This window comes from Leptopilina boulardi, unplaced genomic scaffold, assembly GCF_019393585.1.
Source record: "Leptopilina boulardi isolate dan_hultmark-lab unplaced genomic scaffold, ZJU_Lbou_2.1 LbouV2_112, whole genome shotgun sequence".
NCBI lineage: Eukaryota > Metazoa > Arthropoda > Insecta > Hymenoptera > Figitidae > Leptopilina > Leptopilina boulardi.
The window spans coordinates 1539775-1555534 of record NW_026137655.1 but is presented as its reverse complement, the minus strand read 5'-3'; the positions used below and the strand labels follow the sequence as shown (position 1 = coordinate 1555534).

The following is a 15760-nucleotide window of genomic DNA, read 5'->3' as shown; positions in this document are numbered from 1 at the left end:
AAAAAAATAAAAAAAAAAAATTTCAGCTATAAAAATTATTTTTCTTCACCTCTGCTTTCAATAGGAACATTTTGTAAATATTATTTTTTTTCTCGTATTACCTGAAATATCAAAAAATCGTAAATAACAATTTAATTCAACTAAAAATAAAATTCAAGAAAAGAAATTAAAACTCACATTATCTGTAAAATTATATTAGTTAATTATTTTATTAACAATTTTTATTGAGAGCAAAATACTTCTGGTTGTGGAGAATTAAAAACACGACTATTGATAATTTTCTATATCAATGTATACTTAAATGAAACATATTTTATACATTTTATCGTATATCGAAGTATACATTGTAGAGAAGAATTTATTGCTAAAGAATTTTAATAAATTTTTTACTCGAGTTATCAGTTTTTCATTGACTACATTGCATTCATTAAATACATACATTTTAATAATGCTACATGAGAATATCGAATGACCTTCTGATATGTAAATGTCGTAAATGATATTAATAAAAAACTTTGAATATTTAATTTTACTTTGAAATTTTTTGCATTATTAAGTCTACAATGTATAATCATATTTGAAAAAAATATTAATTAGTTTATTTTTTATTATCTATTTTACTTTTATTTATTTCTAAATTTATTGTATTTTTTTTTTGTTGCAACCTTTTTGTTGCTTCTTTGATATCTGATACAATTGATTTATGTAAACTTTTATTATTATGATATTAAAAATTAATTTTTACTTTGTTTTTCTCTCAATCAACTTTTTCTGATAAATTGCATCACTAGGTCAAAAGTTATGTCTCGTTTATATAATTAAAGGAAACTAATTAAAAATTTAATTTAAAAAATTATTTCTATTATTTCACTCTTTTTTCTAGTCGAACAGATGCAGGATCAGCTAATTTGAGTAAAGCATCTGTTTTTAGTTTCATATCTTTAATTGCCGTTATTTTGTCCTTCTTTAAAATATATTTTCGCAGAAAAGTTGCAGCAAGCACTTTTATTTGCATCATTGCATATACTCGACCTGTAAATTTCAAAAGAAAAATTGATAATTAAAATCTATTTATTATTTAAAAACAAAAAAAAAATGGTAATATACCTATACAATCTCTGGAACCAAATAAAAATGGCATAAAAGCTAACGGATGTCGTTTATGTATTTCTTCAGGTAAAAATCGATCTGGATCAAATTTTAATGGATCAGGCCAAAATTTTTCACTTCGATGAACAGCAATGATAGAAGCAGCTACTGCACAACCTTTGGGAATTGTATAACCATCTGTAAAAAATTAAAAAAATGTATTAAACAAAATTTAAAAAAAATGTAATAATAAATAATTAGTTAAAATTTGTATCTTTATTGAAAATATACCTATTTCTAGATCTTCAGTAACTTTACGTGCAACCATTGGTGCAGCTGGAAAAAGACGCATCGTCTCCTTAATGGCTCTTTCTAAATAAACTAAATGTTGTAAATCTTCACTTTTAACTGGATTTTCTTCCGGATCGTCAGTGCCGTAAATGTTGAATATTTCCTCGTAAACTCTATCCTAAAATAATAATGTTCATATATTATAATTTAGAAAATTAATTTAATTATTTATCAATAATTTAATAGTTATTATAATTGTTATTAAAAATTACCTGTATTTCAGGATGTTGAGCAAGAATAAAAAAAAGAAATTCAGTAGTTCGAGCAATGGTATCCGATCCCTGTAAAAAACTATTATTAATTTATAATAATTAATTAATTATAATTAATTATTATAATTATTATAATTATAATTAACAAATTTTAATTAAAAATATAATTAACAATTATAATTGTAATGAAATTATTATTAAAACATAAAAATTACAAATAAAACCAAAAATTATGATTAAAATTTTAATTATAAAAATACAAGTAGATTTACTTTAAATTGAAAATAATAATTAAAAAATAATTACAGCAAATATCATTGTAAGCACTTGATCTCGAATATCCTGGTCAGTTAATTTGTCTCCATTGTCTGATAATTCTAGTAGCAAATCCAAAGTTGGTTTCCTCTTATCTATATCATCTTCTATAAATGTTTTAATGCAATAATTGTAATAATATAAAAAAATAATAATTTAATAACACTTCATTATTACATTTATTATGAAATAAGAAAAAATTATAAGAATTTAGTATTTTTACCTTTATTTTCAATAGGAATACTTTGCAAATATTCTTTTTTTTCTCGTATTACCTGAAATATTTAAATTTTCAATAAAAACGAAATGTTGTTCCATCAACTTGTTAAATAAATAAATAAAAATTTAAATAAAAAAATAAAGGAAAAAAATAAACAATAGAAATTGAAACTCACGTTATCTGTAAAATTGTGAGTCTGATTAATGGAGCCATAAAATTTTTTTGACAATTCACTTAAATTAAATATCTTGTCCCAATGTAACCAAATTCGAATCAATCGTTGAAATAATAAATTAAGAATGCTATAACAATAAATAAATAAATTGAATTAAAATATTTTAATATAGATGTAAAATTTTGTAAAATTGTATAAATAATTTTTATAAGTAATTTTTTTCAAAATTATTGTTATTAATTTTTATATATATATAATTTTAATAAAAATTATTAATTAAAATTCCACCTTTGTGTTGCTTTAAAATAATTTAGCATTTCATTTCTTTTTGTTTCTACCTCGATACCCATAGAACTTTCTGCAAATAAAATAATAATTTTTTTTTTCTAATTTTCTAAAAAAATAAATAGTAAACATAAATAATTAAATAATTTTAATATTGAATTTTTTTATTACCACAAATATTAGTGAAAGTTGTGAATAAAATATTGGATGACAATTCAAATTCGGGCCCGTCAATTTTTTCATTGACAGACTGTACAAGTGAAAGGGCATTTTTTTGAAATATCGTAACAAAAGATTGTAAAACTTTTTGATTAAAAGTCGGTTGTATTAGCCTTCGATGAACACGCCATATTTTATCTAAAAAAAAAAATGTTTACCATTACAACATGGTCATTTTTAATTTAATGAAATTATTAAATAAAAGAAAGAATAATTTTTTAAAATAATTTAAAAAATGAAATTTTCTAAATAGTCCAATTTACTATAAAAAAAAATACAGAAGATCAAAAATTTAATTTAAAGAAAAATTATTAATTACTATACAAATTTTTAACTTACGTTCAGCTAACACTAATCCATTACCCAGCCAAGGTTTAGCGAATTTATAAACAAAATCTTTTTCAACTGCCTTAGAACTATGAAGAACAGTCTTGAAAAAAAAATTATTTTTTTTTAAATTATATTTATTGTCTATTATTTTATTATATAGCTATTTTGTAAACTTGCAAAAAAAAAAATTTAACATTATGTTCATAAAAATTGGACAATTACTTTTATTTGATCTGGATCTTTAAAGATAACAAATACTCGAGTTCCAATTATAACACGAAATGGTGAAGTATAAATTTGACCCATTTTTAATAATTCCTCAGCAAAATCTAAAAAAAAAATATTAATAGGAAAAAATTTTAAAAAATAATTATTTCATATAATTACGTGCAGAGTCTCCAACATAAAGGGAAACAGTTCCAAGTAGAGGAATTGCTCTTGGTCCAGGAATATTTGCTATTTTCTTGTAAATTTCTCTATGTCCGGAAAAATGAAAAATTGCATAATACACCAATAATACACTAATTACGCTCAATAATATTAACGGCACCATTGTTTTTTAATTGCCAACTTTTTTTTGAGTTTTTTTTTTTTAATAATTTTTTTTATATAAACTTCGTTGTATCTTTTTATTAATAGACGCGAAACTTTTTTTTGTTTAAACTTTTCGCAAAATATTATTAATTTTACTATAGTTAAAATATAAATTTTATTTATATAAATTTATATAAATTTATATAAATTTTATTTCCTTTAACTAAAAATTTTTTTAACAGCAGCATCCTTCTGATACTGATGAAATAAAAAATACGACTATCGAAAATTTTCTATCTCAATATATATTTAAATGAAATCTTTTTTCTATTTATCAAATCATCACTTGGTAAAAACACCGTGACAATACGTCATCATGATATGGTAAAGTTTAATACATTAGAGAAAAAAATATTTACATTTAGGAATTTTTTTCCGGATTCTATTTCATGTTAAGTAAAATCTAATAAAAGATTTTTATTCAATCATGGTTTTATCTATAAAAAAAAATCTTTATTTCCAAATACCAATTAAATTATTTTTCTTTAATTATTATTCTCTAATGACGTCAGTTTTATTAAAAAAATGTATTTAAATTTATACGAAATTTTTTTCAAAAATAAACTTTAATCTCTTCATTTTGATTTTATAATTCTAATAAAAATGCGACTAATTATTATAATTTTCTAATTATTCATTTTTAAGATGAGGAAGTTATTTTGAAAAAAATATAATGAGTTTCATGGAATTTTAATTTTTTTTTTTGTAAAATGATATAGTGACAAAAAATGAAAATTTCTGTCAACAAATTTGAAAATATTTAAATTTTAAAACTTCAATTTACAGAATACGTGAGTAATCTAAATCCAGCAGAAAATTCGCAGGGGACGAAGTGCGGATGCAGTTGCAGCAACATCAGGAGGGAGATGAACGAGAGCCATTTATTTTAAGAGCCTTCTGAGCTATTTGTCCTTTCGTCTTATTTCTACTTCGTACCCGTTGTTTTACATGATAAGTGGTTCCACTTTGGCTGAACTTTTGCTTTTTCTATTATTATAAATGTACAAGCGCCATTCAAAATCGTATTTTACTATTATAAAATGTACCTTCCTCTTGATTGCTTCGTGCACTTTGTTAGATTATGCAAAAAAAAAACCCCTTATGCAAGAAAAGAGTTTCGTATTTTTTTTTCGTATTATGAAAATTTACAATGTTCGTAGTGAGATTGCTCTTTTTTACATTTGGCAACTTGTTCTACTCATAAAGATTAAGAAACTACAAATTGAAATATTTTTTCTAAATTATTTGGTTCAAGTAAATATTTATTTGATAATACTCAAGTAACCGATTATTTGAATTTAATATAAATTTATTTGTGTATAAAAAAGAAATTTATTTTTCTTACAATTTGAAATATTCATTTGGAAAATAAAATTGAAAATTTTATTGAAAAAAAAACAGATGTTAATGGGTAATTAATTTTAGCCAAAGAAAAAAAGATATGGGACGCCCCCTTTTTGAAGACAGAGAGGAAAGAAAAAAGAGAGAGAGAGAGAATTTAAACTTAACTCTCAGTGTTCTCCACCCTTTTGACCTCTTATCTCTCTGACTCTCTACGATTCTACGCCTCAACAAAATCCGTATTTCTTTTTTAATCTCGACAAAAGTCTTCGAGAGACCGATGCCATCATGACTTCCTTCCTTTTTAAATTTAAACTCGTCCTCAAGATATATATCTCTGTTCTTGTTCTTATCACACTTTTTTTTCTTTCACTTTCACTTTCATCTCCCTCCCCCCTCTTTTTTTATTTTCCATTTTCTGAGTTTTAAATTAAACTTTATTTTTCTTATCAAAAAAAATATACTCTTCTTTTTTATTTATTCTATTATGAAAATTTTTAGAAAAATTTTGCTAATTTGATCAATTTAAGTATTCTAAAAAATTTTTATTTTTTATACCCATGTAACCCTATAAAAAAAAAAAATGTAAAGCACCTGTCGGGAGGGAAATATTTTCCAAGCCACTAAAACCGCAGGATAAAGAGATTTGACGGCTAAACTGGATCCCAATTCGTTGGTTCATTTACGCAAAGCTAAACTAATCTCATTACGGATGCGAGCAGTTATCAGACATGCGAGCTCACGTGCATTCTTCATCATAAACCATTATTTTGTTAACGCGAAATGCAATTCAAAATTACAATTTTCTCTCTCTCTCTATCTCTCTCTTTTGGTATCATGCTTTTAATTACATCAACTTATAAATGTAATCATATTATTCAAGTCATATCCATTATCAAATAATGTCAACGGCAATTATATTATTGAATTTGTAATTTATTTGTGTAATTAGTTCAAAATTCAATTTAGTATTTTTTTTTTGAATTTATGAATTTTTTTTTTTGCAATTACTATTTTTTATTAGACAAAAATGCGATTTAATTACAGCGTTTAGGTTTTGTAATATCTAGGGTTATACGCGTTATTCTACTCCCTAGGGGTAAAAAACGCCATTTTACTCCCTAGGGTTAAAAAACGCTATTTTTCTCCCTAGGATAAAAAAGGCCACTTTACTCCCTAGGGTTAAAGATACTATTTTACTCCCTAGGGTTACAAAACACTATTTTCTGCCTAGAATAAAAAGGCTATTATACTCTATAGGATTATTAACGCCATTTTACTCCCTAGAATTAAAGAAACTATTTTATTCCCTAGGGTTACAAAACACTATTTTCTCTCTAGAATAAAAAGGCTATTATACTCTATAGGATTATTAACGCCATTTTACTCCCTAGAATTAAAGAAACTATTTTATTCCCTAGGGTTACAAAACACTATTTTCTCTCTAGAATAAAAAGGCTATTATACTCTATAGGATTATTAACGCCATTTTACTCCCTAGAATTAAAGAAACTATTTTATTCCCTAGGGTTACAAAACACTATTTTCTCTCTAGAATAAAAAGGCTATTATACTTTCTAGGGTTATAAATGCCATTTTAATCCCTATGGTAAAAAACGCTATTTTTCTCCCTAGAATAAAAAAGGCTATTTTACTCCCTAGGGTTAAAGATACTATTTTACTCCCTAGGGTTACAAAACACTATTTTCTGCCTAGAATAAGAAAGGCTATTATACTCTCTAAGATTATAAACGCCATTTTAATTCCTATGGTAAAAACTAATTTATTATCTAGGGTTGTAAACTAAATTTCATTCCCTAGGGTAAAAAAATTCTATTTTTTTCTCTAGGGTTATAAACGCCGTTTTAATCCCTAGAATAAAAAAGGCTATTTTACTCTCTAGAATTATAAAACTCAATTTTGTTCCTTAGGGTAAAAAATGATTATTTTACTCTCTATAGGGTTATAAATACCATTATACTCCCTAGGATAAAAAAAAGATCAGTTTAGTCTCCAGTATTGAAAAAGCAATTTTACTTGTACGACATCGAGAGAAAAAAAAATTTACTTTTGATAAGATAAAGTTTTGGTAGTTAGCGTGATATAAAAAAAAAGTTTTTTATAGACGAGACAAAAGACGCGTTTAATTTTGCTTAAAAGCCCAATCGAATAGTTCACAACACACTTGGAAATAGGAAGTAATTGTGTGATAATGAGGGTCAAAGTTGTTAGACAAGCCCTATATATAGTATGGTTGTAACAAAACTGATCTTCGTTGGTTGTTATCTTGTTCAAACGCGCGGTAGCAGTTCGTCGCTAACTATTACACTATGTACTATACTCTAAACTCTCCCAACATTTTCCAAAGATCTAAAGAGACTTTGTAACTATATATATATATATAAAGACCTCCGCTTGATTACAATCGATTCTTTGCCCGAACGAGAAAAGTATAATTTTCATGAAACTCATTATTATCTTAATCATATACGGGTTATTTATATGTATATACCTATATCATTATATATACATATATTGTAAAAATATCCTAAAGGTAGAAGAAAGGTTAACGACCTCGAAAAAGAAATCAGCGCTTGAATATTTTATAATATAAACATTTTAAATCCTTGACAAAATGAAGTAAAATTTCGTTAAAGTTTTGGCAAAAAATATATAAGAAAATATTTCCAAAATATATAATTAAGTAATTCACTAATTCTATTGAAAATATTTCAGTATCATTTTTACTTTTATTGTTATTTATTTAACTACAATGTATTGTTATCATATTATTTTATTAATATTATAATTACATAATTACTTTTTATTTTATTTATTTATTTTTATAATTTTATATTTTCATCTTTTTTCTATTCTTAATGTAATGGGTTTAGAACTTAAAAGCACTATGTCCACTTTTAATTCAATATCCTTAATTTCTGTTATTTTATCTTTTTTCAAAATATATTTTCGTAAAAATGTTACTATTAACACTTTCATAGACATCATTGCATAGACACGACCTAAAAGGATTTTCAAAAAAAATTTAATTTATTTTTTTTTAAATTGTTAAAAAATAAAAATTTATCAAATAACAGATTAGAGAAACAAAAAAAATTGTTTGACACAATTTAAAAATCCAAATACCTAAACAATCCCTGGGACCAAAACTAAATGGAATAAAAGAACATGGATGACGTTTATTCACTTCATCAGAGAGAAATCTATCGGGATTAAATTTTAATGCATCGGGCCAAAGTTGTTCATTTCGATGTATTGCCAAAACTAAAACTACCACTGCACAACCTTTTGGCACTATTTGTCCGTCTGAAAATTAAAAATGATTATTTTTGAAAAAATTTTGGAATAAAATTTGCACAATGTCATAAAAATTTGAAATTATTTTTTACAGAAAAATAATTTTATTAAAAAAATTTTCACTTAATTTATTGTTTATTTTATACCTAATTCTAAATCTTCTGAAGCCAAACGAGGAAGAAATGGTGCAATTGGAAATAGTCTCATTGTTTCTTTGATAACACGTTCTAAATAAATGAAACGATGTAAATCTTCATATTTCACTGGATTTGTTTCTGGTTCTTCAGAACCGTAAATGTTGAAGATTTCCTCATAAACTTTTTCCTAAATATAATTATCGATAAATTTTAATAATCATAAAAACATTTCTTTACATAATAAATAAAAAAAAAGAATTTTTTTTTTAAATGAATTAAACAGAATTAAACATATAGAAGTAATATTTGGTTCAAACAAAACTTTTCAGTGAAGAAAAAGAAGTTCTATTACTATTTTTAGAATTCTTAAAAGAATATTTGTATTTAACGATTAAAATAATAATCTTTAAGTTTATATTTAAATAATTAGCACCTGGACTTCAGGATGTTGTGCCAACATTAGGAGAACAAAATCCAATGTTCTGCTTGTGGTATCAGTACCCTTTAAATAAATCGCAAAAAAAAAAAATTTTCTATGAATAAATAAATAAAATAAAAAAATAATAACTAAAAATATAATATAATTTAATAAAAAAAATTATTATTACTGCAGTTATCAATGTCAACACATGATCACGGAGTTCATTGTCCATGAAGGCTTCATTATCCGATAATTCTAATAATAAATCCAAAGTTGGTTTTCTCTTTTGAAAACTATCCTCTGTATAATTAATATTATTACTTTGATTTTCATTTGATTTTTTTTGTAAAATTTCTCTCTTTTTTTTAATAACCTGTAATTAAAAATTAGGCTAAATTTTATTTTTTTTTACCGTTAATTTAATGATTTTATGTTATTTACAAAAATTAACTTACCTCATTAGTGAAATTGTGAACGTATGTAACGTACCTATTAAAACTTTTTGAAAGTGAACTAATGCTAAATAAAAAATCAGAATGTAACCACACCTGCACTAATCGTTTAAATATTGCATTAAATGCCCTAAAAAAAATAAAAAGATCGTAATTTTTTAAATTTTTTACAATTAATGCATGTAAAAAATATTTTTTTCAAAAATAAATAATTTGGACTTTACTTTTTAGAAAATTCATTAAATTGTTCAACTTCCTTTCTTTGTGTTTTTACAGAAACACCCACTGAAGTTTCTGTCAAAAAAAAAAAAAATTACAATTATTACACAATAAATGGAAATATTTAAATAAGAAAAAAATAATGATTTACAAATTACCACAAATATTACTGAAAGAAATGAATTCAATATGGGGAGAAATTTCAAATTCCGGACCATTGAGTTTATTCTCAATTGTTTTTGTTAATAAAATTGAATTTCTTTGAAAAACAGGAAAAAAAGTTTTTAGAATTTTTTCATTGAACGTTGATTGAATCGGTCTTCGATGGGTACGCCATATTTTATCTATAAAGTTTTTTGTAAGTGTAATAAAAAATTAGTAAATTTCAAATAAAATTTCTTTTATTTATTCTTATCAAAATTTTTTTATGATTTTTTTTAAATTTTTTTTCAAATATCTAACTCACATTCAGCTGTCACTAATCCATTGCCAACCCAGGGTTTTGCAAAATCATAAAATTTCTCTTTCTCAATCGAACTGCGAAGAATAGTCTTGAACATAAATAAATGAAAATTATTACAAAACAAAGTCAATTACAATTTATTAGAAAATTTATTTTTTATAATTATTGAAATTTATAATTTTAAAATTAAAAATTTTTTTAGTCCATAAAGTATAAATTTCTTACTTTTGCCTGTTCTGGATCCGTAGTGAGAATAAATACACGAGATCCAAGTGTCATTTTAAATGGTGATTTGTAAATATAACTATTTCTTATAAGTTGTTTCATAAAATCTATATTTAAAAAAAAATTATATTATTTTTGTTAAATAATAAATTCAAGTAATCGATTATTTGAATAAAATAAATTTTTTTTCACTGTATATTAAAAAATAAAGTAAAAAAATCTTACGCGCAGAATCACCAATAAATTGATAACCACATCCAATGAGAGGAAGTATTAATGGTCCATTAATGTGTCTTGTTTTATTGTGTAATTCTTGATTTCCAAAAAAATGTAAAATTCCAAAAATCACTGCAAATACACATACTAAAATACACAATATTATTGTTAATAACATTTTTGAAAGCTCATAAGTTTTTTTCTACAATATTTCAATAAAATAAAATAGTTTTATAATATTTAATAAAATGCCTTTTATATATTAATTAAACATTAATTAACTATCACGAGATAGTTTATTAACAAAATCAGAAATGAATCTGAAATCTTCAATTCAGTTCTCCGCACCTTTTATAAGATGCGTTAAACAAAAAAACGGTATGAGCGTAATTTAGAAAAAAAAAGTAATTTAGATACTTTACATAATTCACTTTCTCATATTCAATAAAATTTATAAGTATGCATCGAAAAAAAAACCGGGCTTGTTTAACTTTTTTTGCACTTAACAGGTTGCAAAATTAATAATAATTACAAATACAGTATTTTTTTATACATTTTATTTAATATACCATTTTTTTATAGAATAATTAGTGGTACACGTGTGTTTACATTTCATAATAGAATCGTTTAAATTAATGTTTAAATTAATAAATTTTCATTTTCTCGATTTTCTATTCTATAAAAGTAAATAAATAAATTTTTTCTATCAAATTAATTATTTTCAACTCATTCAAATTTAGAAATCTGGATAATAAATATAATATCGAATGTTTCTGAATTGTTTAAAATTAAAAATATTAATTAAAAAATTTAAACTCACGTTATTTGTAAAATTGTAAATCTAATTAACGGAGCCATAAAATATTTTTGACAATTCACTTAAATTAAATATCATGTCCCAATGTAACCAAATTCGAATCAATCGTTGAAATAATAAATTAAGAATGCTATAGCAAAAAAAAATAAATTGAATTAAAATAATATAGATTAAAAATAATGATAATATAAAAATTTTAAATCCATGACAAAATAAAGTAAAATTTTTGTAAAATATAACAAAAAATACCTATATGAGAAGATTTAAAATTTCCAAAATATAATTAGGTAATTCAATAATTCCATCGAAAATATTTTAGTATCATTTTTTACATTTATTGTTATCATATTATTTTATTATTATTATAATTACTTAATTATTTTTTATTTTATTTATTTATTTTTATAATTTTACATTTTCATCTTTTTTCTATTCTTAACGTAATGGGTTTAGAAGTTAAAAGTATTGTGTCCACTTTTAATTCAATATCCTTGATTTCTGTTATTTTATCCTTTTTCAGAATATATTTTCGTAAAAATGTTACTATTAACACTTTCATAGACATCATTGCATAAACACGACCTAAAAGGATTTAGAAAAAAATTTTTAATTTATTTTTAAAATGTATTTAAATTAATAAAATTAAATTTATTAAATAAAAGATTAGGGAAAATTTTTCTGTTTAACAAATTAAAAATCCAAATACCTATACAATCCCTGGGACCAAAACTAAATGGAATAAAGGAACATGGATGACGTTTATTCACTTCCTCGGAGAGAAATCTATCGGGATTAAATTTTAATGCATCGGGCCAAAGTTGTTCATTTCGATGTAGTGCCAAAACAAGAATCACCGCTGAACAACCTTTTGGCACTGTTTGTCCATCTGGAAATTAAAAACTATCATTTTTGATCCTAATAAATAAATTTTTTTAATAAAATTAATTTCCATAAGATTTGGAAATTATTTTTTAGAGAAAAATAATTTTATATTAGAAATAAAAAAGTTTTTTTTTGGTGTTTATTTTATACCTAATTCTAAATCTTCTAAAACCAAACGAGCAAGTAATGGTACAATTGGAAATAGTCTCATTGTTTCTTTGATAACACGTTCTAAATAAATGAAATGATGTAAATCTTCATATTTCACTGGATTTGTTTCTGGTTCTTCAGAACCGTAAATGTTGAAGATTTCCTCATAAACTTTTTCCTAAATATAATTATCGATAAATTGTAATAATCATAAAAACCTTTTTTTTATATATTAAAGAAAGAGAAAAGAAATTTTTTAAATGATTAAGCATAGATGTAATTTTTTTAAAGCAAAGACATTCAAGAGAAAGAAAACTCAGAAAAATATATTTTTTTCTAAACAACTACATTTTGCTAGTTAACCAAACGTTTGGTTGAATCAACCAAAAACGTTAATACAATAAAATAGGAATATTTGGTTCAAAAAAAAAACTTTTCTTCTGAGTGAAGAAAATGAAGTTCTATTACTATTTTTAGAATTGTTAAAAGAATATTTGTACTTAACGATTAAAATAATAATCTTCAAGTTTATATTTAAATAATTAGCACCTGGACTTCTGGATGTTGTGCCAACATAAGGAGAAGAAAATCCGTTGTTCTGCCTGTGGTATCAGCACCCTTTAAATAAATCGCAAAAAAAAAAATTCTATGAATAAATAAATAAAATAAAAAAATAATAACTAAAATTATAATTTAATAAAAAATTATCATTACTGCAGTTATCAATGTCACCACTTGTTCACGAAGTTCATTGTCCATGAAGGATTCATTATCCGATAATTCTAATAATAAATCCAAAGTTGGTTTTCTCTTTTGTTGACTATCTTCTGTATAATTAATATTATTACTTTGATTTTCATTTGTTTTTTTTTGTAAAATTTCTCTCTTTTTTTTAATAACCTGTAATTAAAAATTAGGCTAAATTTTATTTTTTCTACCGCTAATTTAATGATTTTATGTAATTTACAAAAATTAACTTACCTCATCAGTGAAATTGTGAACATATGTAACGTAACTATTAAAACTTTTTGCAAGTGAACTAATGCTAAATAAAAAATCAGAATGTAACCACACCTGAATTAATCGTTTAAACAATACATTAAATACCCTAAAAAAAATAGTAATTTTTAAAATTTTCTACAATTAATGCATGTAAAAAATAATTTTTTTCAAAAATAAATAATTTGGACTTTACCTTTTAGAAAATTCATTAAATTGTTCAACTTCCTCTCTTTGTGTTTTTACAGAAACACCCATTGAAGTTTCTGTCAAAAAAAATTGCAACTATTACAAAATAAATGTAAATATTTAAATAAAAAAAAAATTAATTAAGTACAAATTACCACAAATATTACTGACAGCCATGAATGCAATATGGGGAGAAATGTCAAATTCCGGACCATTGAGTTTATTCTCAATTGTTTTTGTTAATAAAATTGAATTTCTTTGAAAAACAGCAAGAAAAGTTTGTAGAATTTTTGCATTGAACGTTGATTGAATCGGTTTTCGATGATTACGCCATATTTTATCTATAAAGTTTTTGTAAGTGTAATAAAAAATTAGTAAATTTCAAATAAAATTTCTTTTATTTATTCTTATCGAAATTTTTTTATCATTTTTTTAAAAAATTTTTTTTTCAAATATCTAACTTACGTTCGGCTGTCACTAATCCATTGCCAACCCAGGGTTTTGCAAAATCATAAACATAATCTTTCTCAACTGTTTTCGAACTCTGAAGAATAGTCTTGAACATAAATAAAAAAAAATTGCAAAACAAAGTTAATTACAATTTATTAGAAAATTTATTTTTTATAATTTTTGTTTATAATTTTAAAATTAAATTTTTTTTTAGTCTTTAAAGTATAAATTTCTTACTTTTATCTGTTCTGGATCCTTAGTGAGAATAAATACACGAGATCCAAGTGTCATTTTAAATGGTGATTTGTAAATACAACTATTTTTTATAAGTTGTTTCATAAAATCTATATTTAAAGAAAAAAATTATTTTATTTTTATTAAATAATAAATTCAAGTAATCGATTATTTGAATCAAATAAATTTTTTTTTCACTGTATATTAAAAAATAAAATAAAAAAATCTTACGCGCAGAATCACCAATAAATTGATAACCACATCCAATGAGAGGAAGTATTAATGGTCCATTAATGTGTCTTGTTTTATTGTGTAATTCTTGATTTCCAAAAAAATGTAAAATTCCAAAAATCACTGCAAATACACATACTAAAATACACAATATTATTGTCAATAACATTTTTGAAAGCGCATAAATTTTTTTTCAATAAAATAAAATCGTTTTACAATATTTTTAATAAAATTGCTGTTTATATATTAATTAAACATTAATTGAAAATTTAATGTATATCACGAGATAGTTTATTAACAAAATCAGAAATGAATCTGAAATCTTCAATTCAGTTCTCCGCACCTTTTATAAGATGCGTTAAAAAAAAACGATATGAGCGTAATATAGAAAAAAAAAGGTTATTTTGATACTTTACATAACTCACTTTCTCATATTCAATAAAATTTATAAGTATGCATCGAAAAAAAAACCGGGCTTGTTTAACTCGTTTTTGCACTTGATTTGCATTTCGAGGTTGAACTTTGCGCACTATACTTGTATGCATTTTTGATAATATAACTAGTTACAAAATTAATAATATTTACAAATACAGTATTTTTTTAAACATTTTTTTTTTTTATAGGATATAGAATCGAGTATTTTTATAACCATTTTATTATACAATATAGAATCGAGTTATACCATTTTTTTTTTGCACAAATTGAGCCTATGAAAAAAAAATTGTCTAGTTCTTATTTTTATAATTGACTAATATTCTTTATAATTAGATAAACCTTGAAATTTAAAAAGTGAGTCAACGATCGGTACTTTGGAACTCAGCGACACTCCAGGAATTAATTTTTAGATTTTAAAGCATTGCTAATTTAAATAATTATCATTTTAACACACACACACATATATATATATAAATATTATCTAAGATTATTATTTGTTTCTATAATTAGTGATCCACGTGTATTTATATTTCATACCGAAAGAATCGTTTAAATTAATATTTAAATAAATTTTTATTTTTTCGATTTTGTACTCTATAAATTTTTTCTATCATAATTATTTTCAACTAATTCAAATTTAGAAATTTGGCTAATAAATATAATATCGAATATTTCTGAAATAATATATGTAGTGAAATATATTTTTCTGCTTTTCATATTCAGGTGAAATATGTATGATGCGTTAGTCTTTTTGAGAGATTGGACTATATACATATATCGACAAGGGATTT

At 23.3% G+C, this 15760-nt stretch overlaps 1 protein-coding gene across 1 annotated transcript; it reads right to left on the bottom strand.

Annotated features, from left to right (window-relative positions):
• Positions 1 to 394: 394 nt before the first annotated feature.
• On the bottom strand, positions 395 to 14835 carry LOC127280777 (uncharacterized). The gene is made up of 23 exons (XM_051304034.1): positions 14535 to 14835; positions 14307 to 14413; positions 14085 to 14175; positions 13775 to 13960; positions 13627 to 13696; positions 13413 to 13539; positions 9195 to 9380; positions 9020 to 9088; positions 8596 to 8773; positions 8279 to 8458; positions 7997 to 8154; positions 3584 to 3755; positions 3419 to 3525; positions 3206 to 3296; positions 2819 to 3004; positions 2651 to 2720; positions 2363 to 2489; positions 2191 to 2242; positions 1959 to 2074; positions 1653 to 1721; positions 1381 to 1558; positions 1108 to 1287; positions 395 to 1032 (listed from the first exon to the last, which is right to left on the bottom strand). Exons 1-23 carry the CDS (start codon positions 14701 to 14703, stop codon positions 863 to 865), a joined length of 3039 nt encoding a protein of 1012 aa, XP_051159991.1. The 5' UTR covers positions 14704 to 14835; the 3' UTR covers positions 395 to 862.
• Between the last annotated feature and the right edge of the window lie 925 nt (positions 14836 to 15760).